Source organism: Convolutriloba macropyga, chromosome 13 (genome assembly GCF_964194025.1).
Source record: "Convolutriloba macropyga chromosome 13, txConMacr16.3, whole genome shotgun sequence".
Classification (NCBI taxonomy): domain Eukaryota; kingdom Metazoa; phylum Xenacoelomorpha; order Acoela; family Convolutidae; genus Convolutriloba; species Convolutriloba macropyga.
The window spans coordinates 19,567,256-19,588,705 of record NC_134480.1 but is presented as its reverse complement, the minus strand read 5'-3'; the positions used below and the strand labels follow the sequence as shown (position 1 = coordinate 19,588,705).

General features: G+C 37.6%; 1 protein-coding gene across 3 annotated transcripts in view; it reads right to left on the bottom strand.

The window, feature by feature from the left end:
- Nucleotides 1–21,450, bottom strand: part of LOC142352301 (uncharacterized) — a 45,620-nt gene that overhangs the window by 11,581 nt on the left and 12,589 nt on the right. The window contains exons 2-4 of one of the 3 annotated variants that reach the window (XM_075404830.1): nt 21,120–21,183; nt 20,846–21,037; nt 2,626–3,856 (exon numbers count right to left, since the gene is read on the bottom strand). In XM_075404830.1, coding sequence (XP_075260945.1) covers nt 2,626–3,856; nt 20,846–21,037; nt 21,120–21,183 — 1,487 coding nt within the window. The remainder of the gene's footprint in view (nt 1–2,625; nt 3,857–20,845; nt 21,038–21,119; nt 21,184–21,450) is intronic. The other 2 variants (XM_075404832.1, XM_075404831.1) reach the window with 2 other exon arrangements.

The window sequence follows — 21,450 nt, the reverse complement described above, 5'->3', positions numbered from 1 at the left end:
AAATATATCGAATTATGTTATTCAAAAAAATAGAGGTTCTGTCTTACAGTTTTCCTTCGGAGAATGCAATGCAAAATCATAAATTCGAGCATCTGCGATTCTTCTTGCTGTGGTTTTGTCAGATTGATTCTCAGGGCATGCAGAGATGCTACTTTGTAACCATTATTTTCAACTCTGAGCCATTCTCAGTAGGTAGTTCTTCGCCAATGTTGATGCAAACTTTTCGTTTTCAGGTAAAACAGCGTCTTGTCCTCTTCTAGACCTCTGAAACTTTTTGAATTTTTGGCTTTCGTCGTTTTCCATCTCCAGCTTAAATGCTTAAATTTGCTTTGGAATTGTTCAGACAGTGTCTTGTTACAGATCTCCTGGTCAGGTGCTTCGGTCGGGTCACTTTCTGTCCTTGAGGATTCGTTCTCCAACCTTTTTGCACCACTCATGGAGATAATCATGGATTCCTATTAAATGCGAATATAGTCATCGACTCCCATAATAAGTTTATCAGAACAATTAGTTATTAATGTGTTCATGAACTGGGCGCGGTACCAATGTTGAAGGGATGACGAGCTCCCACAGGAGATGGTTCAAAGAGTTTTGGTTTGGAGTGCTGACTTACCAAAGCTTGAAAACATCAAAATACCTCGAAGTTACTTTAGCGGACCCTTTGATAATATAGAGTTGCATATGCTCGGTGACAGTTCTCAGGATATCTAAAGGTCCCTGGTTCAATCCCGGGTCGCGGTACCAATGTTGAAGGTGAAAAACACTCTTCCGAAAGCTTCAAATTATTCAATCAAAACGGATTAATTGTGAGCAACGTATAAGCAACATCGTGTAAGCATTAAGACGTACAAAGCAACAAGTGAAACTTAGGCGGCAAGGTTTTTTCGATGCTCTTTTACTGGTTTTTTGGTTTTTTGTCTGATGTTATTGACGTAAAATCAGTTCGTATTCAATCGGCAATTGTCTAGAAAACCTAAAAATATTAAGCCGAAAACCACCTCAATTTTTTCGGAACTTTCTAGGTATATTAGAACGTATTTAAATCTTATTTTAAAGTTCAGAAATACTCGATTCTGATTGGATGAAATTCGTTCATTTACTGCGTAACAGCAACAATAAATAGTTTATAATACGATCCAGTTTTAAATTGTTCCGACATTTTCCAATGATTGTTGGCTAATCAATCTTGGCTCTGCAAAACTTACACCCGATATCTTCGGAACAATTGTCACAGAAGCGGAATATTTGGTGAAATCCAGGCCATTGACCAACCAGAAAACTGGCAATCAAGAAATCAACCCTCTTACGACAAATCATATTTCTCTTAAGTGACCATTTGCCATTGTGCCCGGATTTGTTTTTCAAGAATCCAGCAGAGAATTTTGAAAAAGAATCCTTGGTTTACTTTAGGTTTAAGAAACAGACCAGCCGTTCATTTGCAACATATGTCCCCCAAACCACCTTAAAGATAGATTTATGTTTTCGGTCCCCCAGGAGTTAATTGCCCTGCATCAACTTCTTGAATTAAACGTTGTAAGTTGCCATATTTTTTGACTGGTTCATGGAAAGCGCCATGTTTATTAATTTCTAACCATTTGCAAACAAAAAAGTCATAAAACTTTACAGAAAAAAAACGAATGTGTTTAACTGAATGAAAGTTTGTTGTGAAACGAAATCCAGGAAACGAATTTAATTGTTAAATTTTCCAAGACTGAGCACAAAGACTGATCATCAAGACTGAACACAAAGAGAAAAGCTGAGGTTACGTCATATTCAACACACATCTTGAAGGGGAAAAAAGTCTTGGAAAGGGGCAATAACAAAATGAGTCACTGTAAATACTGAGGTTTAATTTTCCAGGTCTATGTCTCAAAAACTTTCTGTATTATTAAAAAGCAAGTGGTTTCATCAGTGAAAACTGCTGTCAATAGGCTACAGTATGACATTTTGTTCCATACAAAAATAAACATGAGGTTTTGACTGTATGATTTTTTATTGACTAGAATCTAGCATTCTCAATAGGAAAAACTGATGGGCAAGCTCTCCGCTTTCATTGATTTGAAATCAACCACTCTTCAAGTACCAGAGAAGGTAAGTTCGGGACATTTTTTCGTCAAACTAAAATTGAAAACAAAAATTGTGGTAAAACATGTTACTGAAGAGAGCTGGTACCATCTGCATAGACTAGAACACAATTTTATGGCTGCATTTAAAGTGATTTAAAAATTCCTCGTCTGTAAAAAGCTTAAAATTGTTTTCTTTAAATTTTCCAGAACATTCTTTGCATAGCATTGAACGCTGAAGTTCCATGGATATTGAAAACAGTTTTATCTGACATCACAGAGCTCTCATAAATAAATCAAAGTTGCTTATCCTTCAGATAGTTTTCCTTTTTGAAACATTGGAGAGCATCAAACAGGCTAGCCTGCCTGCAATTATTAATCACAAAGTTTTGTAAATGTAAAAAAGAAATCTGAAACTTGTGAATAGCATGCAAAGGCAACTTTTCAGGGTGTTTGGTGCGTTTGATTTTAATTTCATATATTTGCTAGATGTCGCCTTATTTTAATCTTATTTTGAACACACAAATTGGAATCTCTTTGTTTTTGTTTTTGTACCAGTTACCTTTGAGACCATCTTTGATGTTTTTGAGGGTGAAAGTATCCAACAAGTTATTCTCTGATGCAATTCCTCTTTCACCCTCGTGGACTGTGAACCGAATAGACTTCTGGTTGTCGACTGTTGTCACATACGTTCCAGTTTTCTCGCACGGAATGGAACTGTTTCGCTTAATAATGACTGACATTACGTCATCTTGCGTTTCAGTTCCGAGTGAAAGAGGGCACACATCTAGCAAGACTACTTCTCCCAGACCTTCTTTGCCCTTGATCAAACCAGCTTGGACCGCCGCACCTCGGGCGACAGTTTCTTCTGGATTTCCACAATTTAAAACCGGAACCCCGGGAAAGTAATTGTTGACCATTTTCCGAATTTTCACTATCCGAGTAGAGCCCCCAACCAAAAGTACGGCGTCAATTTGATCTTTTCTCAAACCTGAGTCTTTCAAAGCGTTGTCAATGCTCTCAAATGTTTTCTCGAACAGAGTTTTGTTCACTTGTTCAAAGCGCGCGCGTGAAACTGAGGTTTTGAAATTATTGCCGTTTACTAGGCTATCAATCGTTATCTTCGAGGACGAGGCCGATGACAGTTGGTGCTTTGCCAAATTGCAGGCATTTTGAAGGCGGACGAAGCTTCTTTTGTTTTCTTTAACTCCAGTTCCACACTGTTTATCAACTTCTTTGGTCAAGAAATCGGCAAGGTTCCGGTCAAAGTCCCGACCTCCTAGAAACGAATCTCCTGAAGTCGCTCGAACATCCATAACTTCCTCATCGCATTCGACAATGGTGACGTCAAAGGTCCCCCCTCCAAGGTCATATACCAGAATATTTTTTGCGGACACTTCGAAATTTTCGTTATGTCCGTAAGCCAAAATTGCGGCCGTTGGTTCGTTTATAATTCGGAGAACTTTCAGGCCAGCGATTTGGGCAGCCAGAACGGTTTCTTCTCTCTGCTTATTGTTGAAATATGCTGGAACTGTTACAACAGCTTCTGATATTGGATAACCCAAGTATTTCTCAGTGTCTGATTTCAACCGGGAAAGAATCATTCCCGAAACTTGAGTGGGGGAGAGAAGTTGTTGTTCTCCGTAACAAATGACGTCATAGCACGGTTCTCCATTGTTTTGTACAATATTGCACTTCACATGAGAAAGTAATGATTGGACGTTATGATCGGAGAATTTCCTTCCGATAAGGCGCTTGGCATCATAGAGGGTATTTTCCACATTTCTTTCGACCTAAGAGATAAAAAGACTACTCAGTTTTAGGTCTTGACTTAAGAAAAGACTGAAGTCTAGTAAGGAGATCTCAACTATATCGGGAGAATTACAAGCATCCAAACGCAACACCAAACTAGAACAGCACCAGGCAATCCAAATAGTAAAAGAAAGAAAAATCCAAAAATTAGTTATTCCTCCCTTAAAAAAATTGCTTAGGAAAATTTTTTTCTTAAGCAATATCAGTTGTCGCATGTTGGCAACGTTTTATTTATTCGATTGCTTATTCTTGAAGATAACTATATCAACTGGAACATGCACGTAACTTTTTCATAGCTTCAAATGAAATCAAAATTGAGATGGAATTACAAGGGAACCCCAAGCCACAAAGCATCTTCCTTTCTTTAAACTCCATTCTGTGCCCAATTTGACAGCAAACACAACAAGGCGGCTCGTTAATGTGCGTTCGCACATGATGTTCCGACCCGAGCTCATCTACATTTTTGACTTAATTGTCAACAAAATGAAGAGATAACAAAAATAGATGTTTGAGTTTAAAGCAATCGTTACACAACCTATCTACTAATTGAAATACATAATATCATGCCTCAGTACAGCGCCAATGACATCTGACATTAAACAGACTACGAGACAAAAAACACAAAGAACAAAATTAGCAAAAACAAAAATTTCACAGCAAAAACTGAAAATCTAAATTTAAAAGCACATAGTAACAACGTCAAAATGCAGTCGGATAAAACCTTAACTACTCGAATTTACTTTCCCCTAACTGTGGTTGGAAAGTTTTCTTAATGAGACTATGTGGCAAGTAAAAAAAGGCAACGATCAATGAGGCGAAATTCAAAAATTAGTCTACATTTTTTAAACCAAGAAATTTCAAAAGTGTTAAAAATCATTAGCTTTTAACTAAATAATCTTTGACAAATTAATAAAAAAATATTACAAAACCAAAAGGAACTGTCTTTGGGTAGGCTAAGCCATAGAAAAGGACTAAACAAAAACTTAAAAAATTACAAATGATTTGCGAAAACACAAACTATTGCTACCATTAAAATCATTAGCTATTATCTGAATATTATGTATTTTTAATTGAATTCTCATTTCTAATAATTCAGTTGAAGAATTCATACTTAGAGATTAAGTAAGTTGATTTGGGCCACATTTGAAAACCATGGGGATCTGCTACTACGCGATTGTTCTGAATGAAGAGGAAAAGAAACGCCAAAAATGAGCACTCAAAAAACGTTGATAAAAACGCATATTTTCCAAAAAAAAAAAAACAAAGCATCGGTGACAAAAAATATCAGTTGAAATGTTATTTTTTAAAACACAAGAAATTCGATGTGACCTCTGATTGATCAAAATAGGTTAAATTTGACGAAAAGACCAACAAAAACAGAAAAATTTGAAAATTATTTGAAAATGTATATCATAAACTTTAAAACTAAAGGCTACGAACTGACTGCTTCGGGTAACATCATTAATTCAATGCTCAATTACAAGCTTAAGAGACATGTCAGCATTTTACGGCTACCTAAAGAACAAAATCAAGCAAAAACAGCAATTTCAAGAAAAAAATTGAGCGAGAAAAGTGTCGAAGGCATTATAAAATGAAATTTTCACTAAAAACTTTTCTATCTTCAAAAAGTATATTAACAGAAATGAGATTCTTTTTTTCATCAAAAAAAATTTAAAATTTCAATTATGAACAAATACATTGGAGCCACGAAATTTTTGAGAAAACTCGTAGTATCAACGCCATTTAATTCATAGGCTTTCAACGGAATCCACTAAATACGAGAAATTATGCCTCAATGAGACAACAAGTTTGTTTGTGATTCAAATGTTATCAATAAGACCTTACAACAAGTTATTGGCGATGAAAACAACAACAAAGTTAGGCAAAAACTAAAAATTCAGTAGAAAAGTGCAAGAAGAAAGTGTCGAAGAATTTTTAATCATAAGTTCTTCTCTGAAAACTTTATCTATGATCCGTTGAACGTCTTCCCTAACCCAATGGAAACTATCAGCAATAGAATAATCTGATAAGATTTCATAAGGATCCAAAAATAAGAAAAAGTACCCGAAAATTAAAAAAATATATATATAATGAAAACTAATGGCATTGAAGTTTAAAAATTAATAGGTAGAAAATGAAGCCGCTAACCAGATTCTTTTTGGCTGGACTAGAAATAATAAAGGATTCTGTAAGTACTAAGGCTGACTAAAAGTTCGCGAAAATTTCTTAGGATTGGTTAATGTTCAAAAAAATTTTCGAAAAACTACTTTTAAAGTCTTAACAGAATTTAAACTCAAAAGCTTTCAACGGAGGTCAGAATTTACGTTCAGAAATAACACGATGGCGGGAAAAAATTTTCATGCATAGATAATCAATAAGATATCACAATAAATCTTAAGACTATGAAAACAACAACAAAAACAGGCGAAAGCCAAAATTCAGTAGAAAAGTGCGAGAAGAAAATTTCGAAGCCATTTAAACCATTAGCTGTTCTCTGAAAATTTTATCTGTGATCCACTGAATGTCTTCTTTAATCCAATGGAATTAGAATAAAAGTTGGATAATGTGCATAAAATTTGGATAATATGATAAGAGTTGAAAAGTAACCAATAATACGAAAATATCAAATTTTGTTTTAAAAAAGTTTGAATTCTTTTGTCACTGAATTCATTAAACCAAAAGTTAGAAGATAAACCGCTAACGAGATAAATTTTAGTTGCAGTAGGAAAAAATGGGTTCTGTCAAAACTGAGACTGACTAATAGTTTACGAAAACTTCAAGATTGGTTAACGTTCAAGAAAATTTTCAAAAAATTTTCTTTAAATTCTTAACAGCCATTAAATTCAATAGATTTAGACGGAAGTTAATAAATACCCTCATATATGACCCAATGGGAGCATTGGGATGTTTTTCATGCATAGGTGATTAATATGACATCACAAAGAGTCTTATGACTATGCAAAAGAAACAACAACAAATTGGCAAAAAGCAAAAATTCAGTAAAAAAGTACGAGAAAAGGCCGAAGCCATTTCAACCGTAAGGTTTTCTCTGAAATTTTATCTTTGATCCACTGAAATTTTTCATTAAGCCAATAGGAGCTGTCAAATTTAGGATAGTGTGATAATATTTCAAAAGCAACGAATAATACTGAAATATCCGAAAAAATTTTTAAACTTTTTGAAAGCTTTTGTCATTGAAGTCATATAACTAAAAATTAGAAGACAAATTTGCTAGCCAGATCAAGTTTGATTACACTAGGACGGAAGAGGGTGCTGTCATCGTAGAGACCGACTTACAGTTCACGATAATAAATTTACGATTGGTTAATGTTCGAAAAAAATTTTCGAAAAATTATTTTTAAAGTCTTAACGGCTATTAGCTGCCTTTTCAAAGCACTAGATATGTTCACTTAAATCTCATTACGGAACATATTGCACTGTTAGTTAATGGTTCCATGCCATAAGACTCCAAAAAATTAGTAAAACCTCAAAAAGAAATTCGAAATTTCTTAAAATTTAGAAAATTCAGAGTCGAAGCGAAAAAAAAACATGAGCAATTCCTTGAAAACGGTTTTTTTGTTCACTGAGCTTCATTTGACTGTAAAAGACGTTTGTCATTAACGGAACCTCGATACGAAAAGTTACTTGTCTCTAGGTGACTTAGAAAAGCAAAAAAAATGAAGAAAATTTTATAAAAAAAAAGAGCTTTCAAATAGAATTTGAAAATTTTTTGGTATTGAACCTCCCTATGAGACCAGAACTATTCTTTTTTAACGCCTTTAGTCTATTAGGAACACAAAGTTGCTTCATTTTTTGGCAAGAAATTAAGTTTGAAATACTATTTTTTATAGAAAGTATCTTAATTTGAAGAAAAATCACATTAAAATGAACAAATATCCCGTGTTCACACAAATTTTCAATCCTCGGTAAACCCCCCGATAAAAAAAACATCTTTTTAATTTTGAATTCTACGCTGGACCAGCTTTTCAATGATACCACTCACATTTCCCTGCGATGAATATATCGGTCGGCCAAAATTGACTGAACAAAAAAAACCATTTGAGTATATATTTCCTCCCCCCACAAGTGGGGTCGGAACAATTAAGCATCAGGTAAAATAAAATTCACAATTTAGAAATGATTAAAGTGACAGATAATAAAATTGTATTTTTATGGTCATCTCAAGTTAGGCGGGAAATCAATTCTGTACAAGAAGGAAAAAACCTGGAAAGAGTTAACTGATTTCGAAGTAAAGTTAAATAGACAGCGTGCAATAATTAAAAAAAAATACCCGGAAAAAACTAGAGATAATGTTGACAGACGCAACAAAAGACCTCGGAGAAAAAAAGATTAGCTTAAGAGGACAAAGCCCACAATTAACAAGCCGAGATAACGAAAAAAAACACAATCCAAAACAAACCTGGAGGCAGCTTACACGTTTAAACTACATGGGAGAGAGATCATGGAGACCTCGGATACGACTATGATGAGGGAACAGCGTATCTGTAACCGAAAAAGATAAGAATTTCCTCATCAGAACGTCAATTAAGCCAACTGATCAACCAACAAAATTAAGCCCTCCGGTGTTGCGGCTGCTCAAGAATCTCAACGGAACCGATATATCTCAGACGGGTTCTCGAATTTTACGTCAGCGTGGTTCTTCACAGGGTTCGATCGACTAACAATCTCGTCGAAACAATTAGTCGCTCGGATGTATTAAATAAATGTAACTTTTTCTCGCGCTGACGTTTGTAGGGCTTCAGTGTTAGTAAGGTTGCTAACTTCTCGTCAAGTACGCTCAACTAACTTAAAACTCACAAGGTCTTAGGATCGATCAAAATTTAGCGTAGAAGACTAAAGTTGGTAAATAATCAAAATTTATTCTAATCTGAGAGCCAACTGCTCTTGGTAAAAGTTTCAAATGGATCTGAATACAATATATTTTCACTATTCAAACAATTCGGTTAAAGTAAATACACAAATATTTATCATTTACAAAATCATTGCTACTTGTTTCCGATTGGTTAATCAAGTAAGTGATTTAAGTCATTGTTTACATATTAAATGTCAAATTACTGCAATATTTACTTTTTTGACATAAGCACGGATGGTTATTACGTAGCTTTAAATGCCTCAAACGTACGATATTTGACCTTTAATGAACAGCTAAACATTTTAAAATAAAAACTTAAGAAAAATACAATAAATGACAAATTATCGAAAAATGCCAATTTTGCACCATATAAGAGCTAATAGCCTCAGTTGGGGGTCTGATGCAAAAAAAATTCGTTGAGTCCATGAGTAGCTTAGAGGTTAATCTAACGGTGTGCGATAACCTCGGGTTCTTCATGTCATCCCTTCCAAAAATTGGGGGTGCATAAAATTTTGGTCCCGACAAACTCTGTGTTTTTTTCAGTTTCGAAGGTTAATTCTTGCTGTCTGATGGTTTTTGTAGCTCATTTGAAGTGGCGCCAGCATCGCCGGCCCTGGTTTCGATCTTGAAAACACCATCGTAGAAAACTGGCGCTAACTTCACGACTGACTGAATCAGCTCTCCATGCGCCATTTTGACTCTCACTGACCGCAAAACACCGTCGTTGCCAGTGAAAGTCAACATGAATTGTCCCAACTTGTACTCACAGCGTTTCACAGGTTCATCTACTAGCCAAACAAGGTCGCCTTCTTTCAGGTTTCGCACATGTTCTTTTGACCATTTTGATCTCTGGTTCCATTGTGGAAGGTATTCACTAGTTCATCTTTTCTAGATCATGTCAACATATGCTTGAGCTGTTTTGAAGGATTTTCCAGGTCGTGGCATGAATGGTGCACTCGCGTTCTCTCGTCCTAATAGTAAATGATTTGCTGTAAATGCTGTCAGGTATTCAGGGTCGTCACTTACTGTTCTCAGGGGTCTTGCGTTAAGTGTTTGCTCTACAAAACACAATTTGGAGCTTATAACCTTGTCGGTGAGGCTTCGGATGTCCACGATTGCAATTATGACTTTCTTGTAACTTTGAACCAGTCCTTCCCAGATTTCACCAAACCGATTTTTTTCTGTGCTAAGTCACTTTCAATCTTATCCTTCATACCACTCGTTCATAAATACCTTCAACTCGTGGACTGCTCCAGCACTAATTTGATCCGTTGTCGCTGATGATGGTACTTGGGTAGCCAAGTCTTGCAATGAATCTTGTCACTGCAGCTAGACGTGACTCGGTGTCCAATGACTGTGCGACTTTGATGTGCACTGTTCTCGTTGTTAGACAAGTGAAGAAGCAGCACCATTTTTTAAGGTACGTCGTAGGAACTTCACTTCGATGGGTCCGAAGTAATCAACACCGGTATGGGTAAATGGGAACATATGTTCATCCATTCGTTCTCGGGGTAAGTCTGCCATCTGTGGGTGGATTGGGTTGTCGTTCTTTTGTCTGCATTTGATAAATCTCGACTTGATTCTTCTTAAAGCGTTTCTCAATACAACAATCCAGAATTCTTGTTGAAGAATGTTTCTCTCAAAGTCTGTGCCTTCATGTAGGTTTTCTGGATGTGCTTTTCCAACAGAAGTTGTACAACTGGATGTTTCGCTGTTAATAATGTTGGGTGTTTTGCATTGTAATCACGGTTTGAATGTTTCAGTCAACCTTTCACTCTTATTGTTCTATCTTCCTCTATGAAGGGAGACAGTTAGGCTATGATTAATGTATTGGAGATTTCTTTGCTGTTCGCTATCGACCTTGAAACATTCGGGAAGCTTTCGTTTTGGACAAATCGAAACAGTATTTACTCTGCTTGATGAATTTCATCTGTTTTAAGGGGTCCCTTCTGCTTCGGCTTGAACCTAATGCAGTATGCAATGATTTTTTTAAATCAGAAGGCACTGCATCCTCTCCAGTCAAATAGTTGGTCTAGTTTAGTTTCAGTGGCTACAGTTCTGGTAACTTGCTCGGGTTCGAGTTTGTTCTCTTGGCACCATGGCTTCGGCCACTTATATTTGCTCTGTTGTAGCCATGCCGGCCTGTTTGACGTATTTCTATTGATCTTTTGATGAGTTTTCCAAAAATTCTTCTGCTCTGTTCGCAACAGACACTTGTTAATTTTTGGTGAACTTCTTGTAGACACTGTAGTACCGTTGATGATTCGGTCGAGTGATAGTTTTTGTTGATTCTGACATCATGATTGCTGAGTATCTGCTTTCTGAGACGAACTCCGTAAACTGACGACTGGAGTTCTAACTTCGGTATTATCAAATGTCTGATGAAGGCCACACCATTTCCCTAACACTTAGGTCAGTCTGAACGTCGATTCAAATGGCAGATATGCCTCGATACACATTGCTTCTTCTGATGCATCTGTTAAAATGTGAAGTCTCAGGTTTGAAAACTCATATTCGAAATAAACTCGAATTTTTGACAACATCCTTGTTTCTCTAAACTCAGAGCACCTATCAATGAACAGTTTTGAGTGGTCTGCTGACAAAGTTTTATCCCATGTTTGCCCCATTGCTGCCCAAATGCTTTTGAGCAGAAACAGCATTCGTATGGTGAAGGGTGAACATATCCCAAGTGGGTCGAACACTGCTGAGACAAACGATAGGACAATTCTCTGAGGTATTTTTGCAGGAACTTCTTGCTCAGTCCCACGAAAAACAATGAGACTATCTGTGTCCACATTCCAGTTTAGTCCAAAGATTGAAGATGATTGTGGTTCTGATTCGAAAGTTTTCGCAACTTTCGTTAAACTGTCTGTCTCTGGGATCTGTCACTGACTTCATTGTCACTTGTTATCCATTTTGTCAATTTAAATGCACCTTTCATGAGGATGTCTTTGACTTTGTCTTAGATTTCTATTGCTTCTCGAGGAATTCTGATTGACTTTGGAATTCTGATGACTTGAATAATTCTGATTGGCGGAAGTTGTTCATGTAGAAGTGTCGCTGAACAATTCTGACAAAACTTTCGTCGTTGACTGCATTGTCTTTCGCCACTTGACAGAAGGCAATATTTGAACAAGTAGGCAAGATTTTCGCCCCAAAAAGGTGTTGTTTGTACTCAAAAACTTCCATCTTTAATTCTGGCTCTTCTCGCCAGATAAATCGGAGACATCGACTGTCATCGCCTGGGACAACAATTTGACGAAACATTGCTTCTACGTCGGCTGATACAGCTACTTGGTGTTCTCGGAAACAAAAAATAATTCCGATCAGACTCTGCAGGAGGTCTGGTGCAGATAGAATTTTGTCGATAAGGGCTACGCATTGATAGTTTACTGCTGCGTTCCTTACGCTTCTGACTTTTTCCAGGTTTATTGGTGTTAAGGACAGGATGATGGGGCAAATACCATTGCACTTTGTCTTTGGTTTGGTGCAATTCGGTTTGTTCAAATTTCCCAACGTAACTGGCGTTGAACTCCGTGTCAATGGTTTCTGGGTAGCGCTTTTTAGCGTTTTGTTTTTCTGTAGACGTTTTTCCAGGGACATAGCAGCTTCACATTGTCCTCTTGCCACAGAAGTCCAACTTCGCATCTTTCACCGTCGAATCGCGTTGTTTTCTCCGAACTCTTAATTGCTCGTTGTTCCTCTTTCGAATGTCCGGTGACATCACAGTTTGAGGCGTAGGACTTGGTATACCACCACTTACTCATCTGGTTTGCTAGTTTTTCATCTGCAATTGATGTTGCTGTTGTGGCAAGGTTTGCTGCCTGCTTCGCTGGTAGCGGACCACTTAATGCCCGCCAATTTTGGATTTCACTGCCCATGGTGGAGCTTTGTCTTCTGATTTCTTGAATTCGAAAGCATGATGGATATCGTAGCAATCTTGTCCGAGAATTACTTTAGCCTCGTTTACATTGTATGTCTGATTTGGCAAGTTTCTCAATTGTGGGTAACGGTCTTTCAACTCTTGCAGCTTTATAATCTGGTCAACCAACTTCATTTTCTCCTGCACATAGAATTGCACTGTTGTCAATGGTCGAGACCTCACATTCGCTGAGACAGCTATCGGCACTATTTCAGTCTTGACATCTTGTGAGCCATATATCCTTGCTACTGATAAGGACGCTTTCCGGCATTAAAGTTGAAGTTTAGACAACACTGACTTGTCTACAAGTTCTCATGAATTACTACTTTGGAGGCAAGCCATTCTTTGAAAACCATTAGGTTGCCTCTCAGTAGTCCACGACCTTCCACACACTGAAAACACTGTTTTCTCAGTTGAGTGAAAGTGTTCACCACATTTGTAACAACATTTGCAACTTTGAGGATGCTCGCAGAGTCGTCGTGCCGAACTGGGGGATGTGTATGTTTTTTCTTGAATTGAGCTTTGGCTATGAAACCTGACCTACAATACTTCTCACAGAGCATATCCCAAGCACTTTAGTAGGATTGTTATCTGAATCCTATTCCCAATATTGCTGCTTCAGCTTGAACCGTGAGACTGGTCCTCAGGTTTTGCTTCATTTCCGTATCGCTGATTGGCTGTTGATGAACAACAACATCCAAAAGACCTGAGCCCTCTGGCCACTCCAGTGGATCTCCTGAAAACTTAGTGAATTTTTGTTTTGGCAATCTACTGGCACCATCGCTCTGTATGGGTTGGTAATTGACTTAGGGAGTAGTTTGATTCACTGTCCTCTTGTTTCTGCTCTCGGCAGGTTTGTTTCGGGAGTTGTTTATGGGACTCTGATTCTTGTTTGGATTCGTAACTATAATTGACTTAGGGATTCCTAGTTTCCTAAAAATGCTTGGTTCTGTCAGTTGCATTAAGGAAAGTCCTTCTCACGGTTGGAACAGCGGAGTAGTTTTTTGGTAGTTGCTGAAACGTTTGTCAATTCGGTCCTGTGTGACATTCGTAGGAGGGTTGATCACAACAATCGCAGGTAGTGGCCGGCTAAAGCCAGACTGTTGGGCCACACAATTTACCCAGCCTGTAGTTCTTTCTAGCTTGCGCCTTGATCCAACACTTTCTTATTCATCTGCCTGCGAACCAGTTGCTCTTGATCTTCCCTTTGTCAGTGCAATTTTCCTGCGCCCTTGTTCTTCAGCTTTTTTTCTTTCACTTTTGAGGGCCCACTCATGCTGTCAAAGACGCAGTTCGTCTACTTGTTGTTGCAACTTTAGACGTAACATTTGTTCTTCTTGTTGTTCTAGTTGTTGCTGTTGTAAACGAAAATCTTCGTGCTGACGACAAAGCTCTATTTCTTCACGCTCCTGCTCTAACTCCAACTGTCGCAACTGCAGTCGTTGCTATATTTCTTCCTTAGCTCATAGGTGTTTGAGCTCCATTTCTTCTATCTGTTGTCTTCTCAATGATCGCCAGCTGACAATACTAGGCTCTCTTGTGCTTCCGTTTGTAACAGAATGCCGAGAAGAGACCTCGAACTTCTTTTCGTCGTTTTCTATCGCTACATATACTGTATCAATTATAGTTTTGTGTAGGTCTTTATCACCCGGCGATGTGGATGACACTGACGATGTTTGATTTTCACTCTCTGCGGTTTGCTCATATCGTTTTAGTAGGCCTAGATGATAATCTTTATTTGCGCTTAAACCCTTTAAACAATCTGTATCAGTATCTGCTTTAACGATTCGTATAAATGTTGCGTGAATTGAATCTAATTTCGTTACTAACTGTTCCATTTTGCTACACAATGCTTGCTTTTGGGAGTCGTCCAAATTTCTTCTCCAAACTCCTTTTTCAATTTTGTTGCTTCGCTATAAAACGATAGACACTTTTCCATCATTGTGTAATGTCACAAGGTGTCTTTTTGTGGGTTAAAAACGCAGCTGCGATATTCTTCAATGTCCCTAAGTTTTCATATTTGTTCAACCGGCCAATTGAGTGTTTTCTTCTTTCCGGCCAAAATTCGTTCGGTGTCGGCACCGAAACTCTCCAAATCATTTGTCTTCAGGAGTTGCCTCTGTTGCTGTCTGTTTTTCTCGAGACCATCGAATGTCTCTAGGAAACTTTAACATGCTCTTTCTGTAGATACAGTTCTGTTCTGAGCCAGGTGAATCTTCACATCAGCGATGTGTCCATCAAATGCTTCGTGTTTCGTGCAATTCAGCCTACCCGTTTTCTAGTTTCTTGCGTTGGCCAGACATCTTGTAGTCAGTCGTTTTCCAATGTCTATTGGAGCTCTTTCCAGCCATCTTTAGATTTCGTTCCGGTTCACCAAATTGAATCAAAGGTTCGTTGCTGTTCATGTTGTTTTCCGGGCCAGTGCGCCAAATGTTGCGGCAGCTCAAGAATCTCATCGGAACCGATATATCTCAGACCGGTTCTCGAATTTTACGTCAGCTCGGTTCTTCAAAGGGTTCGATCGACTAAGAATCTTGTCGAAACAATTAGTCGCTCGGACGTATTAAAGGACTGTAACTTTAATTTTGTTGATTGAAGTTAAGATAATTCTTTGTGATAATCTATGTTCAACCTCGCGCTGATGTTTTTAAGGCTTCAACCAGTGTTAGTAATGTTCATAACTTCTCGTCAAGTAAGCTCAATTAACTTAAAACTCACAAAATCTTAAGATCTATTAAAATTTAGCATAAAAGACTATCGGGCTCCTCAGTTCTTCCCTTCCAAAAGTCGTGTGCGTAAAAATGTTCGGTCCCAACCTGTAACAATTTTCAGTTTTGACCATTTTTTATTTTTGACAAATTCTAAGGTTTTTCAGTTTCAACAGTTATTTCTTAAAAAAAATTGATAATTATAGCTCTTTCTTCAACACAGGCTGAATACTGAGTACTAAAAAACGCGGAAAAATTAGAGGAGAACTCAATTAAAAGTTAGAAGAATCGGTCAGATATAGAAAAAGACTTTTCAAGCAAAAAAGAATTCACTCAGATTTTACCTCTAATATCAAAGGTAGCAGAGAGATAATGAATTGAAAGAGTCTAGTAAATGGAAAGTGAGCGATTGGTCCTAAATTAATTTACATGTCAAAGATTTCAGCCGTAGAGAAAAACCTGAACACAAATTGGTTGAAAATCAGGTCGCAAATCATTTCACTGAACTGAAAAACAAAAATTGAAGCCAGAGCAACATTTTCGATTAGAGGTTTGATAAAGCGGAAGATTATACAAAAGGGGAGATTAAAAAGCTAAGAAGATCAAAAAACAGAGACTGCTCTACGATATAGAAGCAGGAAATCGGTAGAAATTTACGGCGGTTTTAATTGTTCAAAAGACGCCACGAGCTTGATCAGAACTGAATCTGAGGGCACAAAAAATGCAGGCCTACTTGACATGTTCCGAAGTTGCTTTAATTATTTTGCATTGGCTCAAAAAGGAAGCCGCAGTAGCAGAGTTGGTTCATGCATTAACGGATGCAGCCCGAAAACTTTTCTCAATTAACATCTCCAAGATTAACAGCATCACAAAATGCCATTGCTGTTATGGATTTGAAAAAGATTACACAACATCTAAGCAGCATTTGTAATTAAACAATGTCTATGTCGTGTCAAGTATTTTATTATTTTAATAATTGAGTTCGAAATGGCCTTAAAGTACAAAAAATCACAGGTATTTTATATTTGCTATCAGCATGGAAATTTAAAGAACGGTTTAGATATAGATATATTTATAATGGTTGTTTTACAACTTAAGTGTGAACAAGTTTCTCCCCCTGACGTATATGGCAAGTATTAGTGCAGTTTTTTGCACTTAACACATTGTTCTCCTCACCTGAGAACCTGACACTGAGATCTACATGGAGGATCATCGAGTTGCTTTAAGTTCATCACTGATGGTGAGAGCGTCGAGTTAATCGCTCAAATTTGTGGTTTTTGTACACTGATTAACTTGTTGTTTTAACAAATTTGAGGAAACGATTCGGTTCAATTTAGTAGCCATTAAAAAAATTTACTTCAGCAATATCATGTGAGAAAATTTTGATTATATCGAACTTTTAAAATAAATTCTAAGTTCTGATCTTCGCGATATATCATATCCTCCCCTTTTTTAAGCAAGGTTGTAGGGATATCATCTCCAAATCTTTTTGGTTGTTTTTTATTTCTGCTTGAAGTTTTCGTGGCCCCTGAAAAATATTCTCCTTCAGTTACTGAAGTTTCTTCGTTGGAGTTGGTTGCTGCCACATCTATATTGTCCCTACTGTTCTCAGCTCAGATTGTGAGTCTGTAGATTGCTGATCAGTAGGTTCAGTCTTGAAGTCATCGGGTTCCAGTCGTGCAATTTGGTTGTCACTAACAAGCACTGTCTCGTTTGAGTTCTCTGGCTGGATGAACGAAGTATTCATTCCTTTGCGTATAATGAATTTAGCTGGAACTGTTGAATATGTGTTCGTTTGTTTGAAGAGGACTGCTTCACACAGATCAAGGTCAGTGACTTCTGGAAGTCTCACTCTCCGTCCTGACATTAGTTCAACAGGAGTTTTGCCCCTCGTCTTGGAATCATAGAAAACCAATACATCATCTTGATAGATGACTACACCCTTGACTGCTTTGACTCCTTTGAGGGTTGACTCAATGCAATTCTGGAAGATTGATGAAGGAAACCTGCATATGCAGAACAGTCCTTGCAATGTGTTAATTGTACATATTTTCTCGCATTTTCGTCCATTTTGACTTTATAGTATGCGTCTGATAAATCAGTTTTGAAAGTAAAAGGCCCAATGGAGATTTTGAAATATGGATCTCCATGTCTGGGATTGGATAATCCTCATCCATAATTTTGCCATTAAGGTGAATTTTTAGGTCCACGCATAATCTTAGAGCTCAATTTTTCTTCCTCTGCTAAACTACTTGGGATGCATTGTTGACCCCACTTGGTGGCACTGGCCCCAGGATGCCCTGTCGCACCCCCGTCTCAAGTTTTTCCTTGACCCTGTCTTGTAGAGGTGGTGATATCTTTCCAGCCTTGCCGAATATCGGCTGTGATCGACATTCGCTTTGTATCCTTTGACTGCAGTTAGTTTTTCATCACACACTGTGTTGATGCCTTCTTGGAGTGTTGATGTCCCTCCCAAGTAGTCCGAATTTTTTGTCGGATTGCACATCTGCAAGTTGTTGCTGCATATGCTTGCTTCTGTTGCATATGTGCTTGCGTCAGTTGATGACAATCAAAGGCCTCACGACGTCTGATTTTTCATCTAACGGAGGCTTACACAGATTAACAGATTAGTCCAAATAAATGATGATATCACAGAACTGTCATTACCAATATCAACTTGCTTTTTATTATTCTTTGTTCTTTTATTGTAATTTATTTCCATGTCGCTGTCTTGTTAAACACGTTTTCCCGTGTATAAAACATTTCCATCTCCATTTGGGAAGATGTTTGACCAGATAACTTAACCTCTTCCTCGCAGAAGTTGTTGCGCTAGCCGGCCTTACCTGACCTAGGCTGGGTTTTAATTTTTCACATTTTCGCAAAGTGCTTCAACTTTTCTCAAGTGGTACATTTTTTGTTCAAAGCCGGACACAGCTTGCTACTGTGTGACCTACCTCCACATCTATTACACAAGTCATCTTTGCGTTTACCACCAGTGATAATTTCACTCGATTTCATGAAGGTCTTTATGAAGTTGTAACCCACATCTTCCTTCAACATAACCGGTTTATCGCCTGTTGAAGAACTCGCAAAAGCCATTGCTTGATTTCTGAACTGTAGGTTTTCTGTCGTTTTAAAAAGAGTCATCGTTGGTGTAGCTTTGATGCCATCTAATAGTCTTAATTTTGCCTCAGGATCTCTCAAACTTGAGATAAACTTGATTTTTATCAATTCCTCCTCGAAATTGGTCATTTTTTTAGTGTCTGGAAGTCACAATAGCAAGCTTTTTTTCTTAGGCGCGCTAGAAAATCATCGTCAGATTCTCCAACGCCGTGGACAACGGACAGACACTTAGCCCTTTTGGCCGTTATAACTCTCTCTTTGGGAGAAATATGGTTTCGAATTAATAGTCTGATCTCCTTAAAAAGAGCGTCTAGTAGCTTCTTAGGGCTCTAGAGGCTCCTAAGTTTCAGAAGTTTGTCTTGTCCGCATATGCTAAGAAAGAGAATCGTTACTTGTAGGTCCAAAATTGTACCGTCGGTGTTGATTTTGCCTTCTCTCTTCTCTTCGCTACAAAAGACAAAATCCATGCAGTACAGGATTCAGCATATTTCAGACCCGATTATTGTCAGTTAGTCGGTTTTCTGGACACCAGTGTCGTGGTCTCGAGCACGAGTAACAAGAATTTTATTTTTTTTTTATTTTTGAATTCAAAATGGCCTAAAATTTAATTATTTTAATAATTGAGTTCCAAATTGTCTAAAAGTACAAAAATTCACAGGTATTTTATAGTTGCTATCAGTTTACAGAACCGTCTATATATAGATTAACTTATATTGGTTAATTTGTACCTTAAGTATGAACAAGTATTTCCCCTTGCCGTAAATGGCAGGTATTAGTGCATTATTTTGCACTTAACACATTTCTTTCCTCACCTGAGAAGGTGTCATTGATATCTTCAGGGAGGATCATCGAGTTGATTCATTGTCATCACCGATGGTGGGAAGTTTGAGTTAATCGCTCAAGTTTCTGGTACACTGATAATATTTTTGTACACTGATGAATTTTTGCGCACTGTCTCAAGGACTCTATAGCGGTTACTGTTCACTATAGCTGTTTAACATTACAGTAAAACTGCTGGCTGACGACTCAATTTTTTGAATTTTAACTTTTCATATTTAACTGCTCCAGGTTGCATCTAAGATTCGATTTAACTTAATCACTGCCGCCGAGCAATCGAAGTTTTAATTAGTACAACGTTTTGTACTTACTTCCTTTTTGTCAGGTAGTAACCTATTACAAGAACTACTGATTGTGGTGCAGAGCAAGGTGATCCACTTAGTTCTCAGCTGTTTTTTTCTGGGTTTGTTGTTTGTATAAAGATAAAAGGCACACTGCTGCCAAATTCCACGCTATCTCAGCTGATGACAGATTTCAGAGTTTCTCGAAAATACAAAGCGAGACTGTTTTGAAATGGTAAGATTTCATGCAGAATCTTGAATTGAGCCAGATTTCCTTTTAGTGGAGGATCTGGGTTCGCTTCTATGATCATACCAATAACTTTGTCATTAGTTCCTGCCATCAATTTCAGTTTTTTCCATAAACTTCAATGTGTAAAAACATTTGTTGTCGATTTTCAAATTGACTCCAAACTGCTTGATAGTGTCATGGATATTGGAAAGCGATCCTTTAAAAACAACTTCTGTCCTACCGGAAATTAACTGGAGCATAGAAAAGTCATGTCGTTACCTCAATCAAAACTTATCGACAAGAGCTACCGATTCTTCTCGCTGCCTTCAAATTATACCATTAGTAATAGTATTTGTTATCTTATAAACGACCCAGCAATCGTAATTTTTGCGAAATTCGTCTTCAAGATATCAATCAGTTTAGCCCCCTAAAGATTTTTAATTGTGCTTCTCACCGCATTGGCTTTTAATTGCCATTACGCTGCCTTTCCGTAGAATAACCCTCATAAATCTTTGAAGCATTGATTGGATAATGTGGGTTATATTCTTCGAAAGAAAAGAGTTTCTCTTTTCAAATTTTAGGGTTCATCATAAAAAAAAGAAGCAAGCGTATTCAATAATCCGGGATTTTGTTTCCAAATATGAAGTTTGGTAAACTTTTCCCGAATACTGTTTATTTAATAAATTTAGATGAAACCTCATGTTTCTGCAATTTTACGCTTGGACAATTCCGAATTACATGATAGGTAGATGTCCACCCACGATGAGGTCGGCTACCAAGAACAGGCATGAGCCAGATGAATTCGATCAAATATAGACAGGGGCCAGACGCTACATGCCAAACTCAAATGAGAGCTCGACGGAGAATGTGATGTCAGATTTGTCTACGAGCTCGTATAACAACGATCCCCCCTCCTTGACCCGAAATCAGCTTAATCTGTTGCCTTTGTCCCGGGCTTCTAATTAATTAATGCGAGGTGAAAACAGTAATAGCATACCTGCATTTTCGCTTCCTCCCCAATCAATCGCTGTCTCTCCGAGAATGCGACGTACGATGGGGTGATCAGGTTTCCCTCGCTGTTGGGAATGACTTCCACCCTTCCGTCAAAATGGTACACGGCCACACAACATGCCGTTGTTCCAAGGTCGATTCCGATACATGCCGACATCTTTATTTTGGATCCTTTGCTCTAAAAAATGTTCAGGTAAATTGATAAATTACCAGACAAAAAACCAGAATTTACTTGACTCGTTCAGGCAAATTGTTCTCACCGGAACAACGCCTGAAGGCATCTGAATTTTACCTGTTTCAGGCATCACAGACTGATTTTCCCACCTAAACAACACCTGCCTGAAAATCACCTAAAAAGTGCGACAGCTCACACAAATTTTGCATTTTCGTATGTTCTTCACTAAATTTTAAATAAGTTTTCATGTTATATTACCTGAAATTTCGATTAGGTAAAAACAATTGAAAAAACAAAAATTTGCCAGATTTTGTTTGATTATGCATTCTTGCTGATTAAATATCTTCATAGTCCAACCATTTAGCCTTATATAGACTAGGCCTCAACTTTTTAGTGTTGATCAATAGATTGAGTGA